At 37.4% G+C, this 24,638-nt stretch overlaps 1 protein-coding gene across 2 annotated transcripts in view; it reads left to right on the forward strand.

Moving 5' to 3' along the window:
* The window catches only part of sirt6 (sirtuin 6), a 39,283-nt gene extending 16,601 nt beyond the window's left edge, over positions 1-22,682 (forward strand). For both annotated transcript variants that reach the window (XM_081375440.1, XM_081375439.1), the window contains exons 3-8: positions 6,037-6,219; positions 8,395-8,454; positions 9,923-10,018; positions 12,582-12,662; positions 17,326-17,449; positions 21,418-22,682. In XM_081375440.1, the coding sequence (XP_081231566.1) occupies positions 6,037-6,219; positions 8,395-8,454; positions 9,923-10,018; positions 12,582-12,662; positions 17,326-17,449; positions 21,418-21,777 (904 nt within the window). In that variant the 3' untranslated portion in view covers positions 21,778-22,682. The remainder of the gene's footprint in view (positions 1-6,036; positions 6,220-8,394; positions 8,455-9,922; positions 10,019-12,581; positions 12,663-17,325; positions 17,450-21,417) is intronic.
* The last annotated feature ends 1,956 nt before the right edge of the window (positions 22,683-24,638 follow it).

Here is a 24,638-nt window from a genome sequence, read left to right on the forward strand (position 1 = left end):
GTGAACTGTAAATCTTTGTTCTGGAGCTGAAGCTTATCGACCTTCTCAACAATAAAATTATTAATATAACCCTCCGATGCATATTTAAAGCCCTTTTGGTGACATCGAGATGATATAGGCTATAATCTTTCTGTCTCCAAAAAATCATCAATTGCCTCCTGTGAAATGTATCCTACTGACAGCTGCCAAAGCGCCTGTTACCGAACGTTGACTGAGTGAGTGGAGGGGGCGTGGTTAGCCATTGGTCAATTAGCATACATGCGCAGGGAAAAATAAATGTAGAAATGTGGAAATACAGAAATAAATAAATGTAGAAATGTGGAAATACAGAAATAAATAAATGTAGAAATGTGGAAATACAGAAATAAATAAATGTAGAAATGTGGAAATACAGAAATAAATAAATGTAGGAATAAATAAATGTATAAATAAATACATATATAAATATATAAATAAATAAATATATAAATACATAAATATATAAATACATGTATAAATACATAAATAAATACATATAGAAATGCATAAATAAATAAATAAATAAATACATGTAAAAATACAGAAATAGCCATTTATATTACCAAAATGTATTTATTTTTACTATTATTTCTGCATTTATTTATTTATTTCTACTTTTATTTATTTATTTATTTATTTTTCGTTCTGTCATTTTTAGTCCTTCATAGTTACTAGCCGTCACTTCACCGCAGCAATGTTAGCTGCTGAACTTGCCATCTCTGCAGTGTTTGTGCTTTTTTTCGGGATTATTATTTCATACAATTTAATACTTGGGTAACGTTACAAAGCCCACGTCTTTGGATTCCGTCCTTATCGTTCGAGAGAACAACCAGCGCTGTATTTCAGTTGTTTTCCTCTGTGAACATGCACTAATGGATGTCTGACAATTTCGTTGCTTTTTGGGGTTTTCAAATTTAAAACGTCAATAAATGCTCGTTCGTTCTGCTCCCATGGAACAGATGGATTATAATATGCTTATGTAAGTTACCGTCAGATGAAATCATACGGGCGTCGGCGCTTTCTCCGTCCGTGAATGTGCGTAGATTTTCTAGCGCATTTACTTGCACTTCAAAGGCAATATATTTATGGTTTAACGGTTAAACCATAACCCATCTGAGAGACGGCCAACATCAGAATTTAAAATGGACTGAATAAGCTCTCTACGAACTTGAGCGATGCCGCGCTGACGGACCATGAAAGAGTGACGGACATATGCACATAAATCACTGTCACACACAAACACTCTCGAAGTAATACACAGTCTCACTTGTACCCATGTCTTTTAACTATTCTAATATTTCGAAGGGCAAAAATAGGAACGTTTAATTGGCTTTACATCATCAGCTAACTCGATCACGAGCTAGGTGATTTCAGATAGCCAGGCTCCTCAGCTCCACTCACGCCCCGCCTGTTTGTCTATTTTCTGCAAGCGGGAAGGAAGTCGACCGGAAGTTGAAGTCGGCCGGGTGCCGCCATCTTGAGCGGAACTTCACTTGCGTTAGCAATCCCATTGACTTCCATTCATTTTGGCGTCACTTTGACAGCGAATAACTTTACATCTGAGGCGTTTGAAGACTCCATTTGTCCATTTTTTATTTCTAAAGAAACACGACAATGTATAAAATGCTCCATTACCTTGTAGCTTATGTTATGGCCCCGTAGAAGCAGTTTTTGTAAAAATAGGCTAACGATTGCGTCATAACCAAGCGACTCTCTGTCGCACACTAGAGAGATTACCGTATGGACGGGAGGAGAAGCTCGCGGGCAATCGGGGAGACGTGGAGGCAAAATGACAATATAATTAATCGGAATACCTAGCAAAAGTTGCTCCTGCTCCAGCTCATGGACAGCTCCTAATCACACTCTCCGTCTCTGCAAGATTCGGAAGGGAATGATTCAGATTTCTCTTGGCACAGCTACTAGAAGACAGACGGGTTGCTCACGTGGTCCGTGTAACGCTTTGCTCGGTTTGAGTCTGCGCGTCAGGAAAGGAAGTGCTAAGAAATCGCTGAAAACGGGCTTCACTTGTCTCAACTGAGTTCCAATGGGGTCGCTGTGTCCATTTCTTTTACTGTCTATGATTTTCTGTTATCCGGGAGTGACGCAAGGCCAAGATGGCGACGGCCGGCTCCGCCCACTTTAGGCTTCAAAAATGCTCTTCAGAAACCTACGGGTGACGTCACGGACACTACGTCCATATTTTTTTACAGTCTATGATGCTGACGTTATGTTGAGTGACACCTCTTACATTTATTCTCCTTTAACCTGGCTGGTTTTCCTTTTTTCCCCTCTTTGTTATTCCGTCGACTCGTCTGACTCGTTTCCAGAGGGAACGCATGTGATGCGGTGGGCAGCTGCACATTTTTCCTCCTATGTTCTCTTATATGAAATTTTCATGAGAACACTTGTCTATCAAATCTTGTTGACAGAATATTTTCAGAGGAGATGCTTCTATAGGTGCAAATAGGGCTCTGCTGCCTGCCTGTCAGGAGCACATATAACACTTAAGGCAATAGTTCACTTAACATAATTTACAATTCTGTCACCATTTATTCACCTCATGTCATCTGATCCTAAATAGATTTGTCAGTGGAATGCAAAGGGAGTTTAATTCCGAAGGGACATTCCTACTGATGAAATGTGTCGTTTGAATGCACTGTAAGCATCAAGTATCGTATTTAATGGAAACGTATTTTTACCGTTAGCTACGGTATGTGAGGCAAAAGAAGTTAGAATGAATGATAAACAGAAATTCACAGCATTTAAACACAACTTCTGCTCTCGTATTTGAAGGCTGCTATTGGATCATTGAGGGTAAACGTCATACGACCTACTAGCTTCGTTCTGCCTTAAGAACAAATGATGCAACGGAATAAAGTACAGAGTTGAAGTTCATTTTATTTATATAGCACATTTTACAACAGCCACTGGCTGACCAAAGTGCTTTACAGAACAGCAAAATTAAATGAAAATAATACCAGCGTAACAACACAACACAAATAAGTGCAGCAAAGCTAAGAGCAACCTTAAAACAGGAATAGCAAAACAGTATCAGACTCAAATATAAAATAGTAAAACAGAGATGGCAGTATCAGACTCAAATAAAAAATAGAAAAACAGTATCAGACAAAAAAAAAAAAGTAAATCAGAGGTGGCAAGGCAGTATCAGGCTCTAATGTATAATGGAAAAAACAGGAGTGGCAAAAACAGTATCAGACTCAATGGAAAATAGTAAAACCAACCAACCTTAATTATAGGCCATGGAAAACAAGTGCGTTTTTAGAAGTGACTTAAAAGTGATCACGGAAGGGGCTATCCTAATTTCTAACGGCAAATTGTTCCACAACCGAGGCCCGACCACAGAAAATGCTCGATCCCCTCTGCGTTTGAGTCTGGAATGTGGGACTAATAACAGGTTCTTGTCGCTTGATCTCAGACTTCTTGAAGGAGTATATGGTTGCAGCAGTTCAGATAGATAGCTGGGGGCTTGGTTACGTAGAGATTTATAAACAAATAAAAGGATTTTAAAATCGATTGTGAAATTAATGGGCAGCCAATGAAGGGACCTCAGATTTGGGGTGATATCTTGCTGCAGCATTTTGCACTAATTGAAGATGAGCAGTCTGAGACTTTGAAATCCCGCCTTATTTACTAACTGAGAGTTAGTTACAAACAAGCTAGTAGTAACTAAGCCTCTAGTGTGGAATTTATGTTCCAAATTAACTCACGAGCGTCTGGTGCAACCCTACCCAGTGCACTACAATCTCATTCCAATTTCCCAGATTGCACCGCTATATTGCCTCCTCTTCTCAACATATGCAGTGTTTCATAAGTGGAGAGCTTATTTGGGACATATGTAATCTCAGGCTCAGAGCAAGTCTGTTTACTGACCGTTTGCGTACAATCAAAAGTGCTTTTGATTCATTTGATTCACAGCTTCATATAAATGCACCGGGTAACAAACTTGACAGTCTGTTTTGGGAAAACTAAACGCTGCATTTGTTAGTTTGTGATATTGAATCTTTACAAAACAGTCAAAAGTTTCATTTTAGAAACTTGATAAGCTAGAAATCCTTGAGCAGACATAAATATTACTGTATATCCACTTGCTTTTCATCCGATTTCAGATTTCCCTGCCCCTAAATGTCACATTAAGGGAAAGCTAACTTTGTTTGACGGTTTACGTGTCAGTCAGATGCCCTCTTTCTGTCTAAGCGGGTGGTTCTTGGCCTGAATAAGCTGCAGTGTGCACAAGACTTTGATCAATAGCCTAAAGCCTGGCTAGGACTTAGTTGGGGGTTTATGCAGTACTTGTAAAAGCTTATCCAAATTTAGTAAGAACAGAGAACTTTTGATAAGTCAGGCAGGAAAAGCCGCTGCATGCGTGTAACTAGGAAAGCATGAAAAAGGTGTGTGTGTGTGTGTGTGTGTGTGTGTGTGTGTGTGTGTGTGTGTGTGTGTGTGTGTGTGTGTGTGTGTGTGTGAGAATTTCCAAGTGCACAAGAGCAAGATTTCTGCCCGCAAGTGCTTGTTTAAGTGAACTTTTGAGTCGTTCCTCTTAGGAACTCTATCTGTAGTCATTATAAAGCACAGGAACCTCCTGCTGTTCTCCGTGATAACTAAAACCCCATCTGTGTCATCTGAGATTCCCAGCAGCTCCGCACAGCAGTGCTTACTGAATCACAGAGGGAGAGGAGGATCAGACCAGAGAACAAGGGTTGTGGAAATCAGGAATCATTTTTCCCCTAAGGTTCACTTATAAAGTTAGTCAAGGTTTCTTGCAACAAAAATGGTTAAGAGTTCTCAAACCTTACACCCAAAAACAAAACATGTACGCACTGTAATTCTGTAATAATATACATTTATGCATTTGGCAGATGCTTTTATGCAGATTGCATTGCATTTCAAGTTATGGTATTTTATTGGTTTGATTTATTGATTCTCCGGGATTCGAACCCATGACTTTGGTGTTGCTGTTACCATGCAGTATAGCGTTCAAAAGTTTACAATCTGTAATATTACTTCATATTTTGTATATGCTGAATTTTCAGCATCATTACTCCAGTCTTCAGTGTCACATGATCCTTCAGAAATCATTCTAATATGATGATTTACTGCTAAAGAAACATTTCTGATTATTATCAGTGTTGAAAACAGTTGTGCTGCTTAAGAAATCTTTTGTAATATTATAAGTCTCTTTGCTGTCCCTTTTGATCAGTTGCTGAATAAAAGTATTAATTTCTTTAAAGGGGTGATATATATGTATGTAAAATAAGTCTTTGATGTCCCCAGAGTGTGTATGTGAAGTTTTAGCTCAAAATACCCCACAGATATTTTTATATAGCATGTTAAAGTTGGTGAGCAAAAACGCACCGTTTTTTGTCTCTATCCCTTTAAATACAAATGAGCTGCTGCTCCCGGCACAGAGGGGCAGAGCTTCAACAGCTTGTGTAATTTTACCTCACACACACATGCACTGAAAATGTCAAAAACTTTAGCCTTTTATGTTCAAACCGGAGTCAGAAAGATGGAGAGACTCAAGAAGAAGTGACAACATGTAGACAACATTTCTGAATGGTTAGTTGGTGAATTTATGTAGCTTATGTGTAGTTATCTTCTAGTCATTGATTAGCATATTCTGTCTTGATAATCTATAAATTGCGTTCCCGGGGGTGGGGTTTATGTAAATTCTAGGGTTGGTGATGTCACTAACCCGGGAGGAATGTGGTGTAGTCTCTACCAGCCGTTTGTTGTAGTCCTTAAAAAGTAATTTCTTTAAAAGCAAATATCTCCCTTTGCTCTGAACTTTGAGTGTTGTAACTTTGCAGATGTTGTTTATGCTCAAACAGCAACATTACACACTAACTAAAGTTAGAAAAGTGAAATCATATTCAACCACGAAGATTCAGTTTTTATCATTTCAGTGAGGAGCATTAAATGGGTCCTACTCTTCACTGACATTGAGGACAAGAGGCTGTATTTCAACAAAGGCATGTTTGTGATGTGTGTGATTATCAGAGGTCCTAACGGAGTGTGGACGATGGAGGAGAGAGGCGAGACGCCTCACTTTAACACCACGTTCGAGGAGGCGCGTCCCAGCGTGACTCACATGTCTCTGCTACAGCTGCAGAGGACAGGACACCTCAAATACCTCATCAGCCAGAACGTAGACGGCCTTCACCTGCGCTCCGGCTTCCCCAGGTAATAACCTAACGGATATTGCACACAAAAATAGCAAAAGCTTTATCAAAAAGCTGCAATCTGATTGGCTGGCTTCACTTCTGTCTCATACCGTTTTGATTAAAGTTTTGACCTTTGTCCTGTATGTGATTTCAGATGTATGACACATTGTAATGTTGATTAGCTCTTGTAATGTTCCCCTCCCGTAAGCGAATGCAATTAGCCTGTCTTGTTCTGGCAGATGAGTTGAAGCTGTTAATATTGAATTTAGCATATTGACATGATGAATTCCCCATTTTATTCAGGCAGACTTAATTAAAAGCCCTCAGTCTTCATATATTGTATTTTTCATTAATGTTTTGACTTGTCTTAATTAAATTGTTAAAAGTTTTAGTGCAGTTAGTTGCCAACATTTTAGTTTTTTGAGTTGAAGTTAGTTGATGTACTACTAAAGTAACTAATATTAAAACTGAAATAAAAATAAATAAAAACTATAGTGCTGATTTAGAAAAAGTTTTATGGTGGCATGAGGACTGTGAGAGGTTGCGACAGAAGAAAGCATCCATGCATAGTTCTTGTGGATTTATGGCTTGACCATCCATAATCATACAAAAGAGTTGCATTACCACAAAGTTATCATCTGTACTGTTTAAAAAATATATATATATATATATATCATTATCCAGGGCACCAAGACACTGCCTTTTAAACACATCAACAGATTCTGCATGCCTCTGAGCTCTTTAGAGTAGGTTTATCATTATAAAGAAGAGTCGTTTTATTAATACTGTCATCCATCCATCAGTCATCTATTTATCTATCAGTCATCCATCTATCTATTTATTTTTTTGTCTTATTGCAAATTAAGTCATGATGAGAGAGGAGTGGTCATGTTCTGCGCAGTCAGAGAATCCACGTATCATGCGAAAATAGTTAAGGTACACAACACAGGTCAAAATAAAGAACGAGAAGTGTTGTGAATGGGGTGGGGTTAGATGTCTCCTCTGAGTTAGGCGAGAGGCCGGGAGTTCTGATTCATGAACAAATGAAAAAACAGTCCATTTGTTTGTGAATTGGGCTACACTGGTTAAACTGCATGTTTTTGAGTCACCAAAAAGAACTGGTTCATAAGAGTCATCTGTTAAGGAAGGTGACTACACAGTGAGTGCAGCCCACAAATGCAACTTATAGAAAGATGTGTTATCTTTTTTATTTCATTACATTGAAGCTCAGCTGCTGAAAAGGGGTACAAAAACACTGCTTAGATTAAAGGGTAACTCTCACCAAAATGCAACATAGGATCTTTTTGTTAATCTACCCGAATCAAACTTTCGTGTAAAAGCATAATTAGAATGGAAACGCCACTTTTAAGATTGACCGTATTTTCGTTTTAGGTTAAAATGCCTTTTGAATTGGGGCACTTCTATGATAGCATCAAAAATCGCTGTTTTTAAAACATTAAGAAGGCTTGACACAACATGAAACTGTGCTGGAAGTATCACCAGGGGCTCTACACATGAACTCCAGCATTGAGAACAGTGTTTGTTTACACAGAGTTTACTAAAAAGAAAGGTTTTGTACGACTCACTTTATCAATTAGTGTTTCCGGTGGCTGGAATTTTGTCAGTCAAAAGTAGTCGATCTCCGAATGCAACGTAATGAACTGACTCCATATGAGGAAATGTCATGAACTTGTAATTTCAATGAAAAGCATGATAACTTAGAAAAAAAATTATCTGTGAATTTATATGGAAACAAGCTTTAGGAGCTTTCCATCTTTACTCTCCTCATGTTACGTTACATTCGGAGATCGACTACTTTTGACTGACAAAATTCCAGCCACCGGAAACACTAACTGATAAAGTGAGTTTAACACAGGTAGATTAACAAAAAGAGCGAGAGTTACCCTTTAAAATTTGATGTTAGGATAAATCTGAGGTGGCAGTGTTTTTTCCCTGTATATAGACATATAAAAAAAAATTATAGAAATGACAGACAAAAAGATACTAAAACTTTAATTAAAATTAAATTAAAATCTAAAAATAAAAACTATTACAAAATATTAATTAAAACTGTGATGGTATACCAATGATGGGATTGTCATCTTTTCTGTAATAGCTCCAGTCTCTCATTATGAATTATGATGAATTTGTTCTGGTCTTATTGGGTTTGTTTATTTCTCTCTGTATCTGCTAGGGATCGATTGTCGGAGCTGCACGGGAACATGTTTGTTGAAGAATGTGAGAAGTGTGGCAAGTATGTGATCGATCTCTCTGAACATGTTAATGAAGTCTGTTTGCACAGTGCACTCAGCAAGACCAAGAGTAATGGCAACTTCTGATGAAGAAGTTCAGTACGGTTTTAAACATGTTGCTGTGTTACTGGTTGCTAACGGCAGATAATGATATAAAAAGACAGACTTTTAACTCATTTATTTGTCTAACAGCTTTCACAGGCTTTATGAAGGTACATTTTAAGACTTTTTTTAAGACCAAGTAAAGACAATTTAAGGAATAAATCAAAGGGAGCACAATACGTCAATATGTTCTTTAAATGTAAATGTCTAGGGAGAAACACAATGAGTTTTATTAGCAACACTTGAAAATAGAACTTCTAACAGATATCCATTACTTTTTAATTCATTTTACAAATGTAAAATATAGCTTGAATGATAGATATTTAGATATTTGTATTGGAAAACAAGACAAAAATACAGAGGAAGATAGTTATTTTTTGCACTGCATGCAACATTTAATGCCGTAACTTTCTAAATGTAAGACTTCTGCTCTGATTTAAGACATTTTTAAGGCCTTTAAAGGGATGGTTCGGAGTAAAATCAACCTAAGGTCCTTTGCACCATGACCTCGAGCCAAACACCCTTCCAGAAGCCTTTTTTCCCTTGGTCGAACATTATTAAAGTTAGAGCATATTTAGAGATATCAGCCGGATGGCTTAGTGCAGGCGCTAATGGATCCAAAGTTGTATCTCGTAAATGACCCCACTAATAATGCCCAGAATGGTACCAAACTTTTACAGCAGTACAAATAGGTTCTGTACTCATAAAACGAGGCATTGGAAAGTTTGTAAGTACATCAGGAGTTTATTTAAATAACACTTGCCTGATGGCTAATGCTACCGCTAACCCGGACGTCGACGTTACTTCCGTTATTTGGGAAAAGCCCGTAAAAGTCCTGGCAGAAAGCAATGCATAAGGATGTAGTGTTCTCCAAATATGCTCTAACTTTAATAATGTTCAACTAAGGGGAAAAAAGGCTTCTGAGGGGGTGTTTGGCTCGAGGTCATGGTGCAAAGGACCCTAGGTTGATTTTACTCCGAACCATCCCTTTAATATGTGTAAGGGCAAATTAAGAACTTTTTAAGACCGGCAGAAACCCTGTTTCATCTAAACATTAGCTTGTTTAAAATGACTTAAAAGTATGTACTTTTGCATGTCAACTTACTTTCTCTTATCCCAGTTTAAAGCAATATTCCAAGTTCATTATCATCACACAGGCTAAGCTCAGGTGACACCATTTGAGGTTTATTACCACAAAAATAATTTCCATTTGTAATAAATGGAAAAAATGTAAACAAATCTTACAATGACTTGCATTGAGGCACTTACAATGGAAGTGAATGGGGCCAATCTGTAAACATTAAAATACTCTGTTTAAATACTACAGCCACAAGACAAACAATGTGTTAACATATTGGGCTGTTTCAGGCAGTATGTTCGGGACACGGTGACTGGAGTGATGGGTCTGAAGCCGACCGGACGCTACTGCGATGTCACGCGTTCCAGAGGACTCCGATCTTGCAGGTGATTGCTCCATTTTACAGGAATGGACCAGGTCAGGTCCATTATTGATTTTCCATGATGGTGGGACCCAGAATTTCAAGACTATTCTTTTCACACACATATCTATTCTGTCTGTGTATTGCTGTGAATGTCTGGGCTCCCACCATCAATCCAATTTGTCCTAAACATGAGACCTGCTTCAAAATGAAACGCAAGATATAGTTAACGCGTATAGTTTAGCACAGCTTGCCCCGTCAGATGCTCTGACAGATACTTGTGCAGTTTACTGCCTTTGAGATGTGGTGTTATCCTCCATTTTACATTTTACAGGTATATTCTCCTTCTGTAAATGTTAGAAAGTCATGCAAATATTTCTATTTTGCTGTCAGGAGCGGGCAAGCCTGCAAGCGAGTCTCCGCTAAACTTCACAGACTTCAGTGAACGAGCGCCGCCAAACAGATAGAGCACAATAATTCTGACTAAAATATGTTTTTGTAGGACATGAAATGTGCTATAATGTAAAATTTTAAACCTACAAGTAAGGTGTTTTGTATTTGCTCATAATATAAATCATTAGCTTACATGGTTACACTCACTATATTTGTTTTCATAGCCTTCCATGTGAACATTTTGTTGGAAATGTGAAAAGCATTTTTTAACTCTTTCCCCGCCACTTACTGAATTTTCCGGCTGTCCATGTTTTCGCAGTTATATGGTAGGGGGCGCTATTCCGCATCTACTGAAAGAGCACAGAATCTCCTGATCACAAAACACAGGTGAAGAGGAAGCAGAAACAAGTGTTAGAAGCATTGTTTACGGACAATCCCCTATGGAGGTCTCTCCCTATGGAGGATCCCTTTACCACTCTACAGATAAAGCGTTGTCGGGAAAATTCGTTTCGCGTACCTACCCCGAAGTGACAAAATAAACTAAAATTCTGTATCAAAATTTATAAGGAAAGACCAGTACTTTTTTAGGCTTGATTTGTAGGGAATTACAAACCTGCGCACATATATTCAAACGCACATATCTACAGAACCAATTCTTAATGCGCATGTGACCGCCATGAGCGTTTATCACAGGTTTGCGTTTAAAGTCTATGTAGAGAGAATGGTGTCGTCTTAGCGGCCCCTAATTTAATAACAAATGATCGTTGCGACGGAAGCGAATCAATCAAAACTAACTTTAGCTGGAAAATAACTTTATTAAAGAACCGCTATAAAGCCAAAACAATCTCTGTTACCTTAAATTATACGTTTATCTCTGTAAAGCTGCTTTGAAACAATCTACATTATTAAAAGCGCTATATAAATGAAGATGACTTGACTTGACTTGATCAAACATTAAACAGTATATGAATCAAAACTGCCTGATGTTACTGAATGAAATGTGGACCCAGGACGAACTACAGGACTGTGAAGCTTTGTGGGTGTTGATGGACTCGATCTACTCCATCTGTGTTATAATCATCGTTGTAAATCTGATCCAGACCCCAAAAAATTGATTTTCTCTGCTTTTTCCTCAAAATTTAGCTTTTTTGTAAAACTTACCCACATTTAAATGTTCATAAAAAAGAATGCATGAAGCTAAATTTTATATATATAAAAAGCAGGGGGTCTGTTTTTTATTCATACAATATTCATTCACTCCGATATTCATTCAACAAAATATTCTGGGGGCCATTAAACTTTTGTGAAATTGATCAAAAATGCTGGCACTGACTGGCAACTTTTTTCAAAAAATGCTGATGGTGTAAATAGTTAAACACAGATTTTCTTTTATAATTAAAATAGGAAAAAAGTAAAAAAAATACAGAGATGTATTGTGTATGTCGCCATTCAGCAAAAAAAAAGTACAGAGGGGCCCTAGTGGTCAGCTCACACAGTTTGTTGTCACTGGCAGTCTCAGGCTGTGCGCCTGTGGCTTCAAAGGCCCCTGGCAGTCTGAGGTCCCCGGGCACCGGCCCCACCGCTTCATTATCCAGCCCTGAGCATCCTCTGAGTTGCTCAAACTTAAAATATTTCAGTGACATGATTTTTAAAATGTCTATCCTGTATTCACCAGTGTCATTTTAGTATCATTAATATACTATTGTAGCATTTATTCATATTTAAAATTAATATTATTATTTTTTCTTCCATATTTATGTTTTAGTAAAAACTTTTGTTGTTAATTTTTATTGACTGAAATAAAATAAGCTCAAGGGTTTTTCTTATTTTATTCTCTATTTATTTTCTATTTAATTTTATTATCGTAACATTTATTTTATTTCAATTAACTAAAATGTTTTTTTCTGGTTTTGGTTTGTTACCGATAATTACCCTGGTAATCCCGATCCACTGCGAAGGGACAAGTTAAAACGTAAAAGAGAGTAAAAGTAACAGAGCTTGATATTGACATTGATGCGCTGCTTTCTTAACTTAAAAAATTGTGTTCACAAAACAATTTTAAAATAGCAAGAACACGTCATGCGCTCCCGCCCCCTCGGATTTCTGTGCTTGTCATGAGCTATTTGGTGTCTCATCCCTGTGTGTGTGTGTGTGTGTGTGTGTGTGTGTGTGTGTGTGTGTGTGTTTCTCTGCAGAGGGAAGCTGATCAGCACTATATTGGACTGGGAGGACTCGCTGCCTGACAGAGACCTGAATAGAGCTGATGAGGCATGCAGGTAAGGAAGATAAATATCCTGAGACTGAGACTGAATGAGGAAGGTGTGCACTAACAAAACAGAGAAGGACATTATATTTAGGGAATCAAGAACGGTGTGTTTAAGGAATTTAGAAAACAAAATTCCTTGATGTACTAACATAACTAAAACTTAAAAGCATATAAACAATAAAAAAAAATTGTTAACACAACTAAATTACTAAAACTTTTATTGAAATGAAAATGGAAAATATTAAAATAACAACTAATTCAAATTATTAATCAAAACTATACTAGTAGTATCCAATGATACTAAAATAACACTGGTTGGTGGAGCTGTAACCCAATTTATGTGGTATTCTCAGGGAACTGTGACAGTGATGCTTGCAATCATTTCACGATAATATGCCAATTTGTTGATTTTGTGATGATTGGACTGCAGATGATTTGGAAAGAAAAATAAATTGAAGTAATTGTTAACAAAACGTATGCAGATTGGTTCAAAATGACAGATACCGGTATTCAAAACAGGACAATTCTTCTTATTATTTTTTGTTATGGAACCGTTGTGTTTATTATAAATGGATTTATCCATGCGCATCATTATTTTTTAAAATCAATCTGTTTCACTCAGATAAACTTCAAAATGCGGAAGAAACGATGAGGGCGGAGATAATTGCAATCACATGCCGATTTTAAAAAGTCCCCAGGAATATACAGAGATATGAATCATGATTTAGGTTAAGATATCGCAAAATTAAAATGAGTTTTGGACTTCATTTTATACATTCATTTATTTATATAGCCAAACTGCTACAGTGTGTTCTGGCAGTGATGCATTGTAAACTTGACCTCACTTCCTACACAAAGTGTTGCAATTATAAGTACTTATAACTATTTCATTTTCAGTTACAATTATTAGATTAAATGTCTGAAAGTGCTTCCTTACAAAGTATTAGAAGAATCAGAACCAGAATTCCTAATGATACTCAGTCTTCATCATTGTATCGACAGCACCAGATCCGGCTTAATCATATTACGGTGAACACACTGCAGTCTAGACACACAGACACACACGCATACAAAACATCCCACAACACCTGCTGCACATCTGACCCGCGACTGTCCTCTGGGTTTCCACATGCTTGTAAAATCCACTGGAGTTTGATGGAAATAAATGTGATCTTGAATATGCTTTTTCCATTTCTATTTTGTAATTCACAGTAGTTACAATCTGAGTTGTATGTAATTGAATGTAATACGTATGTTCATTTGTTTAAGCTGTCAAGAGTTTGCTTTAAGGCGTAGTACTACAAATCTGCATAATATATAACTTTATTTCCTAGTTTACAAGATCACTCGATATTACATGATTTAAGAATGCGATCCTTCACAAATAGACATTGGAATGTGTGTTATTAATGCTGCTTGCTTCTGTAAGTAGTGCATACTATTGCTCATACTTGCAATTAGTGAACTTTTAGTTCACTATTTAGTAGTGCTGTCAAACGATTAAAATATTTAATCGCGATTAATCGCATTAATGTCATAGTTAACTCACAATTAATCGCACATTTTTATCTATTCTAAATGTCCCTTGATTTCTTTTCGTCCCATTATTTTTTTTTTCTCATTTTAATGCTCTTATCAACATGGAAAGGTGGATCGGCTTGTTTTGTGCAAATTATTTTTTATTGAAAACAACATTGGCATATACTGTAGTGTTCAATTTCACACTAACATTCTCACTTGGAGCAAATAATCGCTTGTGTGCTTGGCCATCAAGTGGTGTTTCAGACTGGACGTGCTACGATTATCGCTCAGTTCACAACGACAAAACACACAGATCACTTTGGTCTTGTCAATGGAACCATTTGGCAACTTTTTAAAAGTAAACTTTCCATTCAGAATCTTATTGGCATCCATTTCGGCGTCTCGCGCTCGCCATCCACTCAAAACGTAACGTTAGCCTACTATTTGGCCGGCTCGCAAACCCAAACAAGTGTGCGCCGTGCCTGTTGTTTTGTGTCTGGTCTAGCTAGATCCGGTGTGGTGTTGTAGTTTTACTAACATTATTAGTTGTTGCAACAGCATGTGAGAAAAACGGCAAAGTTTGCTAGGCCAAAAAGAACGTTAATCTTGCAATAAAAAAATTTACGCCGTTAAAATGGGTTTACGCTAACGCCGTTAATAACGCGTTTAACTGACAGCATTACTAGAACATAGGTAAACAATACTCTAAAGTCTAGTTTCTAGTCAAATTTGATCATGTATTTTCTCTTTATTGTTCGATTGGTTTGTTTTTATATTTCATAATGTGATGCAGCTTTAATATTATGCTTATGAAACATGGTGTAATTTTTGTAATCTAGTTAGTTGACCGCTGATGTTTGCTATTGGAGGTCAGGTAGAGACAGTCTTAAGGTGCGGTCACATTTACCATTGTTCTGGGATTTTTTGCGGGCAAAAACATCCATGCATTTGAATTGGAATCCACGAAATCTTGAATTTCGCTTGAGGGCGAATGATTTCCCCATGCAGATTTTGCAGTTAATCATGCGGATTCACTGCATTGACCGACAAAAAGCTGCTTGGTTTGAAAGTGAGTAATGTGTGATCACTTTTTGCCAGCAAAATGTATTTGAAATGTGACCACACATATGTAGACATGTCCTTCAAATGTGTTTTAGGTAGAAGCATGTCTAAGCATGTAGGTTTCACAGTGGACGCACAGTATTCTGGGATTGATGGTGTGTTCAGGTGAAATCAGGACGGTGCCGATGAGTGTCCTCCCAACCTGAGAAAACCAATCAAACTCCTGCCAGCTCCTGTTCAGACAAAGGGGATTTGTAATTCTCGTTCTCACTGCTTTCACTCTTATTTTCTCTCTCATGGTCTGAGGTCACTTGTGGTTTCTTTAGAAGAAAGATATCTGGATTTCTTATCTTTATTGTGATTATTTGGTCTGGTTTTTCAGCCAATCTCTTTCTTTTAGTCATGCATAGAAAGTGATTCTTTGTCTAAGTGACAGTAGTTAATGGAGAACTAATGGAGCTTTTAGTGAACCAGTATTCATTATCTTGTGTGCAGGATAATCAGCTCTTTATGAATATTTGATTGAATGTAAGTATTGTACTGTTTCTGTTGAAGCTTGTACATTATAAAGTTAATGATGTTCAGATAAAGAGATTTCAGCAGTGATTACAGGTACAATGTTCTTGCTCATGTTACAGTTCTTGTAAAGACTTGTGAAACAGGCAAAATGGTCCACTAGCCATTCAACAACTGACTAGTCAACCAGTATGACCCATTTCACTTGTTTCAGAGTTTTCTGTATTCATATATATTATTTCAGCCTTATACAGATTTCATAAAAATGCAGCATATATATATATATATATATATATATATATATATATATATATATATATATATATATATATATATATATATATATATATATACATACTTTTAGTTTACAATATCCTTTTTATATACTTTAAATTTATCATTTTTTTTTTTTGCATTGTGATTTTTCTTTTATTAGCACATGTCCTCATCTAATTCTCATAACCATAATGTTTCATTTAAAGTAATATGTTTTACTGTGTTTATATACACTGCATTTAAATACTGTAATTTGTATTATTATTATTCAAAACAGCAGGTTAAAGGCAGGTCATTTTTAACTAAAACTGTCAAATGATTTTCATTCATTGAAATTAAACTGAAATATAAATATTAGATAACTAAATTACTAAAACATTTTTTATTTTTTGTTTCAAGTACTACAATTATTAAAACGGAACTAAAAATAAATTAAAGACAAAAAATGACAAAGCCACATCTTAAAATTACAAAAAATATAATTAGCATTATTAAAAAACTGAAAAAAAAGCTAATTTAAATATTAATAAAAGCTATAATCAAATAATATTAGACACTGAAAGGCAGTACAATTTATTATTTTATTTTTTACAAAAATGAGAATGGGATTTGTTTTGCCCATTACAGTATTGTCATGACAACAGTCCAAAACATCTTTATTCTTTCTTTATGTGAAATATAATGTATTATTTGTTTCTTTTGCCTTGGAGTTGAAATATGACTGAGACATATTCTTTACAGGTTTTAAATATTAATGATAAAACAATTTAATTAAGAAATGATGATGAATGAAATCAAAGAAGAAACTATATAGAAACAACAGACTGTTTGTGACAGATAGTCTAGTTTATTTGCGGTCTATAAAACTCTTAGTTCCAGTCCTTGATTCTGATTGGCCAATAGCTGTTTTATTCACGATAAAACACAGCAATGGCCGCTTCACCCAACAGTATGTATCACTACACAACACCGCTAACAAACAGATGTTCTCATTGATATTGTTCATTGAAGCTAACAACGCCCTTCAGCCGTGACTTATTCACAATACAGCACAGCCTCTCGTATCTTATTGCTTACATAATGTCCGCATGAAGGTTAAGAAGAATAAAGGCTTTTATTGGTCTTAATGAAGCAGGAAAAGACATTAAAAGGACAGTCACACCTCCAGAAGCGTGACATTTGTGTGTGTGTCGTGACTCCGATGGCCTGTTTCTCTGAGACTAATGTGAATGAACATACTCACCATTTCTGAGGAAAGAACAACAGACCCCAGCAGCTGATATTGTGTCTCTTCACAGGCGAGCTGACCTGGCCTTGACGTTGGGTACATCTCTTCAAATTAAACCTAGCGGAGATCTTCCTCTTCTAACCAAACGCACGGGAGGAAAGCTGGTTATAGTCAACCTTCAGCCTACAAAACATGTACGTCTCACTCGAAATGCACATAGTTTTGACAAATAATGTTTGTAGCATATGATGCCTTTTCAAATCTCTCTTGAGGAGCATTGTTTGTATGACAGTGTTTAATAGTTACTTGCATTACTGTTCAAAGGTTTGAGGTCAGTAAGATTTTTAAAGAAATTACTACATTTATTCAGTAAGGATGCATTAAATTGCTCAAATGTGACAGTAAAGACATTTATAATGTTTCTAAAGATTTCTTTTCATCAAATAATCCTGAAAAACATGCATCATTGTTTCCACAAAAACATGAAGCAGCAAAACCGTTTTCACCATTGATAATAATCAGAAATGTTTCCTGAGCAGCAAATCATCATATTTGAATGATTTCTGAAGGATCATGTGACACTGAAGACTGGAGGAATGATGATGAAAATTCAGCTTTGATCACAGGAATAAATTACGTTTTAAGTTTATTTACTTACAATTACAAGCCATATAGTCTCATAGAAAATGCTTATTTTAAATTGTAATAATATCTCACAATATCGCTGTTTTTACTGTATTTTTGATCTTGTATATGCAGTGAGTGAGCAGAATAGACCTCTTCCAAAAACAATCTTATCAATCCTAAACTTGAACGGTAGCGTATAAGAATCAATTTCAGTTAGTATTATGACAATGCAGACAGCAGAGCAGCTCAGAAGGTTTTTAACAGTCTATATCTTAGTCCTCGCCCACACAAAAGCACACATGCTGACACAAACACACAGTAGTTTAAGATCTGAGTGAGCTCTGAGCACACAGCATCACACACGCTCGGATTACTGTCCTTCAGAAGCACAGCTGCGCTAAACCCTTTCTGACCATTCATTCTCTTTATTAAAACAACTTCGATTAAGAAGCTTTGCAGCTTCGCCAAATTGACAGATGGATTTTCTCTTAAGCTTGTATCGTCAGTCTGTCATTTCCTTTCTGATGTCATCATGTGGCTGGAATGTCTTTTTAATGAATTAATCCTATTAATTTTAAGACGTGCTGTTATCGGCCCATGTTTGAGTCATGTTTCATTATCTGAAGGTTATTTTTGCCGAAGTACTTCATAGCGCTCAATTCGTCAACATCTCAGTTCCCAAATTGGATTAATTTTTTATAAATCTTGTTTGAAATTCAAAGCCTGACACGTATATGACGTGTTATTCCACATGTCAGATTTTAGGGAGGGGGAGTTTATGGTATTATAGCTTCTTAACATATAAAGGAATAGAATTTGACATTTCTTGGGCAATTTTTTAATGTCGGTAATCTGGCTGTGCTGTGTTTGATTAAAGTGTTCATTTATTCAACGTAAATAGTATTTCACACAGACTTCCAGAGAATGCAAAAAAAAAAAAATGCATTCAAGGAGCACATACACTACCGTTCAAAAGTTTGGGGGTGTTGAGATTTATTAAATGTTTTCTGAAGTCTTATGTTCACCAAGACTACACTTATTTGATCAAAAAATACAGTAAAAACGGTAATATTGTGAAATATTATTACTATTTGAAATAGCTGCTTTCTAATTGAATATATTTTAAAATGTCATTTATTCCTGTCTTCAGTGTCACATGATCCTTCAGAAATCATTCTAATATGATGATTTGCTGCTCAAGAAACATTTTTTGTGGAATCATGATACATTGTTTCAAGAATTCTTTGATGAATAGAAAGTTAAAAATAACAGCATTTATTTGAAACAGAAATCTTTTGTAACGTTATTAAAGTCTTTGCTGTCACTTTTGATTAATTTAATGCATCCTCGCTGAATAAAAGTATTAATTTCTTTAAAAAAAATCTTAGTGACCCCCAAACTTTTAAACATAATGTATGTGATTTTTCAGATTGATTAAAAATAGTTCCGTTTATTCCGTGAATTAAACTCTTAAAGGTGCAGTAAGCGATTTCTGAGAAACTGTTGGATTGGACTGGATTGGACTGAGCAACACAACAAACTTTTAGCCAATCAGCAGTAAGGGGGCGTGTCTATTCATGACGGGGAGGACAGAGTGAGCCAATTAGCAGCACGGGGCATGGACAACAGTAGGGGGTGTGTCCACTCATGATTTGGGAGGAGAGAGAGAGAGCCAATCAGCAGTAGGGGGCGTGGACACATGATGGGAGAGGAGAGAGAGTGAGACAATCAACAGTAGGGGGAATGGACACATGATGGGAGAGGAGAGAGAGTGAGCTAATCAACAGTAGGGGGTGTGTCCACTCATGATTGGGGAGGAGAGAGAGTGAGCCAATCAACAGTAGGGGGCGTGGACACATGATGGGAGAGGAGAGTGAGCCAATCAACAGTAGGGGGTGTGTCCACTCATGATTGAGCCAATCAACAGTATGGGGTGTGTCCACTCATGATTAGGGAGGAGAGAGAGTGAGCCAATCAACAGTAGGGGGTGTGTACACTCACGATTGGGGAGGAGAGAGAGTGAGCAAAAGGGAGATTTGAAGAAAGGCTGTAGAGAGAGAGAGATATCTGCATGGCCTAAGCCCCTCGTTAATTTAAAGGTCCCATGACATGCTACTTTTTGTAGGCTTTAATATAGGCCTTAGTGGTCCCTAGTACTGTATCTGAAATCTCTTTCCAAAAATTCAGTCTCGGTGCAGAATTATAGCCACTATAAGCCAGTCCCAGAATGAGCTTCCTTCAGACGGGCCGTTTCGGTGTCTGTAGCTTTAAATGTTAATGAGGAGGAGAAAGGCGGCGTAAGGTGGAGGGTGGGTGTGGCCTTGACCATCTGCGGCAACGGTAGACCATGCATGTTTACATTGGATATATTGCAATGGCACGGAGACACGCAGTCGTTCAAGCATTTCAGTTTGACCCAGAATCTGATCCAGATGGAGAAGTTGCAACTCAGCGGCTCCAGCAGGACGTTTCCGAATGGTTAGTTTAAAATATTATGTCTGGATACGGTACTTTATTCGGATGGTTTAGTTATTATCATGTAGCTAACGCTAACCTACTGTTGCCTTTTCACGAGAGATCTGTAACGTCTGTATTTATCTTTTATTATTATTACAATTACATCAAGCTCTGCGATCTTGAAATGCGGATATCGCGCACGCCGTATAACCAACAGGAAAACGGTTATCCAAATAACAAAGAAGTGTACAACACTCGCGTTACAGTGTGTGTATTCACACACATACTTGATGCTATCTACCTTTACATTAGCGCAAGTAACTGCATAGCTAATGTTAAAGCCACATTCTACGTGTAACAAGCTAGGTAACCATAAACAGTAAAGCAACAATTTGTATCATTAGTTGACTTACTTGTCCGAGTTGTGTAACGTTAGCTGAGCCAAAGAGAGTTGGTACTGATCCAGACTTTAGTTTCAGACGTTCAGCAAGCCCAGCTCGGTATTAACCCTTCGGTGTTCATTTGTACATCCAATTATTGAGCAATTGTTATGCTTCGCTCGCTCAAAAGCCATTATATCTCTCGTGGACAAACTAAAATCGCGTGCGCGCGTTCCTACTTCCTAGCTCATTTTCTCATGGGCGGAAAATATTCTCTGGGCGGGCAAAGCAGAGACAGGGGAGGTAACATTCCTCCTTATGACGTCACAAGGAGGAGATTCAAGATCAGCGCGTATGAGCCTCCATTTTCTCAAAGGCAGAGAAAGATAGCAAAAGCTCGATTTACACCGATTAAAATTTCTAGAAACTTGGGGACCATATACAGGCTAGGGGAACTCATATTAATGATAAAAAACCTCAGAAAGTGAAAATTTCATGTCATGGGACCTTTAAGGAAAGCTTTCCAGCGCTGGAGAGACCGGATGCTGAAGATCACAAGTCATATTGACAATTTGTTTATGGCGCCTTTTTATTTATAACATGATTCATCATTATATATGTTCATTAATGTTTAGTGAACTATTCCTTTAAAATCTCTTGGGTTGTTTGTACTTAACAGTGCTACTTGTTTTTTGCAGGACAAGCACGCCCACCTGTGTATCCATGGCTACGTGGATGAGGTCATGGGTCAGTTGATGAAGCTGCTGGGATTGGAGGTTCCTGATTGGGCGGGGCCGACGCTGTGTGAAAGCTCAGGTGGAGACCTGGACGTCCTCCCCTTCGGAGCCTGGAAAAAGGAAGTGAAGATCGAGCTGAAGATCGAGGAAAATAAAGACGCTGTCCCAAAGAAACGAAAGAAGAAAGAGCAGGGTGGAGAGATAAACTGCAAGAAAGATGTTAAAGTAGAAGAAGAGACAAAAGAAGGGGGAAAGGAAACTGCGTTAAGTGACTCTCGACCAATCAAAGCGCAGACGGACATTGAACAACCCTCTTCTTAGAGAACGATCACAATCAGACAAAAACTGAATGACAAATCTCAGGAAGTGCGGTCACCAAATGCCCTGTGTTTACATCGTCATGAGGAAAGCCGAAACTCAAACCTGTCAGATGTCTTACACACTGAGCAGAAGGAAGTGATGTCATAGGGCCATGAGTGTGTACTTTTACAGCTAGTTAGTGGGTATGATTTTATTCTCCAGCTGATCTCTGCAGTTATTCTGGATAGAGGTTTTGGTGAATCATGGTTTTGTACTGTAAAATAATGTGATCTTTTCTAATCTCAAATAAATCAGGTTTGTAAAAAATAAGGTTCACTTACATGTCTTTTATAGTTCACTCCAATATAAAAATAAATAAAAAATAGCCTTACTTTTAAGTGTAGCCTTACTTTTCATTCTATTATTTTCATAATCTCAATTATTTTTATTAGATTCTTATAATACAATGTATGATTGTACAACAAATAGAACTATATGTATATGTAAGTATTTGAACAATTAGAATGATATATTTGTCAAATGGGGGATACACTTAATTGTAATGCCACAATGCAAAAAACATAACTTGTTATTGGTCCTAAAAATAGGCTTTGTCTTTATGCAACATACTTTTTAATGTTTTGTTTTATTTGTAGGTGAAATATGACCCAGACAAGCTTTGTGAAATTCAACCTTAAATAGGTCTGCTAAACACATTTGTACGTGTGTGTGTGTTTTGAGAGAACAGGTGTTTGCCTGAGCTATTTGTATTTGTTTTGTAACATGTAATGCTTCATAACATTTACTAGTTTACACGGATGACATTTTTTGATTATTTTGTTTCTGTCTTCAGAGACGTGCTGTGTAAGTTCATTGTTTTTGTACTTTTTTCATGAAGAAGAGAAAAATAAGATGCTGAAACTATCAGCAGACTAGTGTTTTGAGTTATTACACACACACACACACACACACACACACACACACACACACACTCACGGGCCACTTTATTAGGTACACCTTGCTAGTACCGAGTTGGACTCCCTTTTGCCTTCAGAACTGCCTTAATTCTTGATGGCAGATATCCAACAAGGTGCTGGAAATTATTCAGAGATTTTGCTCCATATTGACATGACCGCATCACACAGTTTCTGCAGATTTGTCGGCTGCACATCCATGATGCAAATCTCCGGTTCCTCCACATCTCAAATCTGCTCAATTAGATTGAGATCTGGTGATTGTGGAGGCCGTCTGAGTTTAGTGAACGCACTGTCATGATCAAGAAACCAGTTTCAGATGAGCTTTGTGACATGGTGTTATCCTGCTGGAAGTAGCCATCAGAAGATGGTCCACTGTGGTCATAAAGGGATGGTCATGCACCAACATTACTCAGGTAGGCTGTGGCATTTAAACGATGTTCAATTGGTAAAACCCTAAAGTGTGCCAAGAAAATATCCAACCTATCATTACACAACCAGCAGCCTGAACCGCTGACATAAGGCAATATGAATCCATGATCTTTCATGTTGTTTACACCTAATTCTGACTCTACCATCTGAATGTTGCAGCAGAAATCAAGAAAAATGTTTTTCCAATCCTCTATTGTCTAATTTTGTTTAATTTTAGCCTCAGTTTGCTGTTCTCAGCTGACAGGAGTGACACCGGTGTGTGTCTTCTGCTGCTAGAGCTCTTCTGCTTCAAGGTTGGATGTGTTGTGTGTTCAGTGATCAACAAGGCATTTTCACTCACAGAACTGACGCTCACTGGATATTTTTTATTTTTCTGACCATTCTCTGTAAACCCTAGAGATGATTGTGCATGAAAATCCCAGTAGATCAGCAGTTTCTGAAATACTCTGATACCTGTCTGGCACCAACAACCAGGCCACATTCAAAGTCACTTAAATCATCTTTCTTCCTCATTCTGATGTTCAGTCTGAACTCCAGCAGATCGTCTTGACCATGTCTACATGCCTAAATGCATTGAGTTGCTGCCATGTGATACAGGCAAATGAAAATAATATATTTCATTCAATACCAGAGACTATTGATAAATAATTGTTTAAGCTATTTAATCTAACTAAAATTGACTTCTTTAGTCAAAATGTGCATGCTATGTATTAATATTGAGTTGTTAGCTTAAACTTCATTGGAACCAACTAATTTGTGTCGCGCACTTACTGCCTATTCAGTGCATTTACATCTAAGCATTTAATAGATGCTTTTACACACAAGTCAGTCATTTGTGGGGTTTCATTTTAAATACGTCGCTCCCTTAGAAAGGCATTTATTTGCAAACCTGTTATCTCACAGAATGGAGCAATGCCGAAAATAGCAACAAGCCATAGAATTCTCAAGACGAGCCTTTGAAAGTGCTGCATTAAACTGAGGGTATTGGAGTTGGATGATGACCGTCAGGCTGATGAGTGAGGACAGTAGAAGTCAACCATCCATCTTGCTGCCGCTGAGACTATTAACATGTCCCAGAGGTGCCATCAAGTCTGTTCTGACAGTCCTCTAGTGATCCAGCTTCTGAGAGAAAGATTTAAGGCCTTTCTAACCCTCTTGTGTCATTGCCTGTTCATGCAGAAACCCCAAATGAAACAACAGAGGCACGGGGAAAGCATGTTTCAGGACGTGTTCTGATCGCACTATAGGACGATAGCTCCAGGAAAGTCAGCAGATTCTTCTCTCGTGATCAAAGATAGACCGAGAACGCTGACAATCCAAAGAACGCTCAAAACCCCAGTGCGTTCACCACATGAACCCTTAAAAGACTGCAGAGATACTTTCAGCAGCACAAAGCCTTTAGTCAACAATAGCTCTGACAAAATCCCTACAGGACATTGAAAAGTGGGACATGCTGTCTTAGAAGAAGCGTCCTCT

Source organism: Scardinius erythrophthalmus (assembly GCF_964197995.2).
Source record: "Scardinius erythrophthalmus genome assembly, chromosome: 9".
NCBI classification, from domain to species: Eukaryota; Metazoa; Chordata; class Actinopteri; order Cypriniformes; family Leuciscidae; genus Scardinius; species Scardinius erythrophthalmus.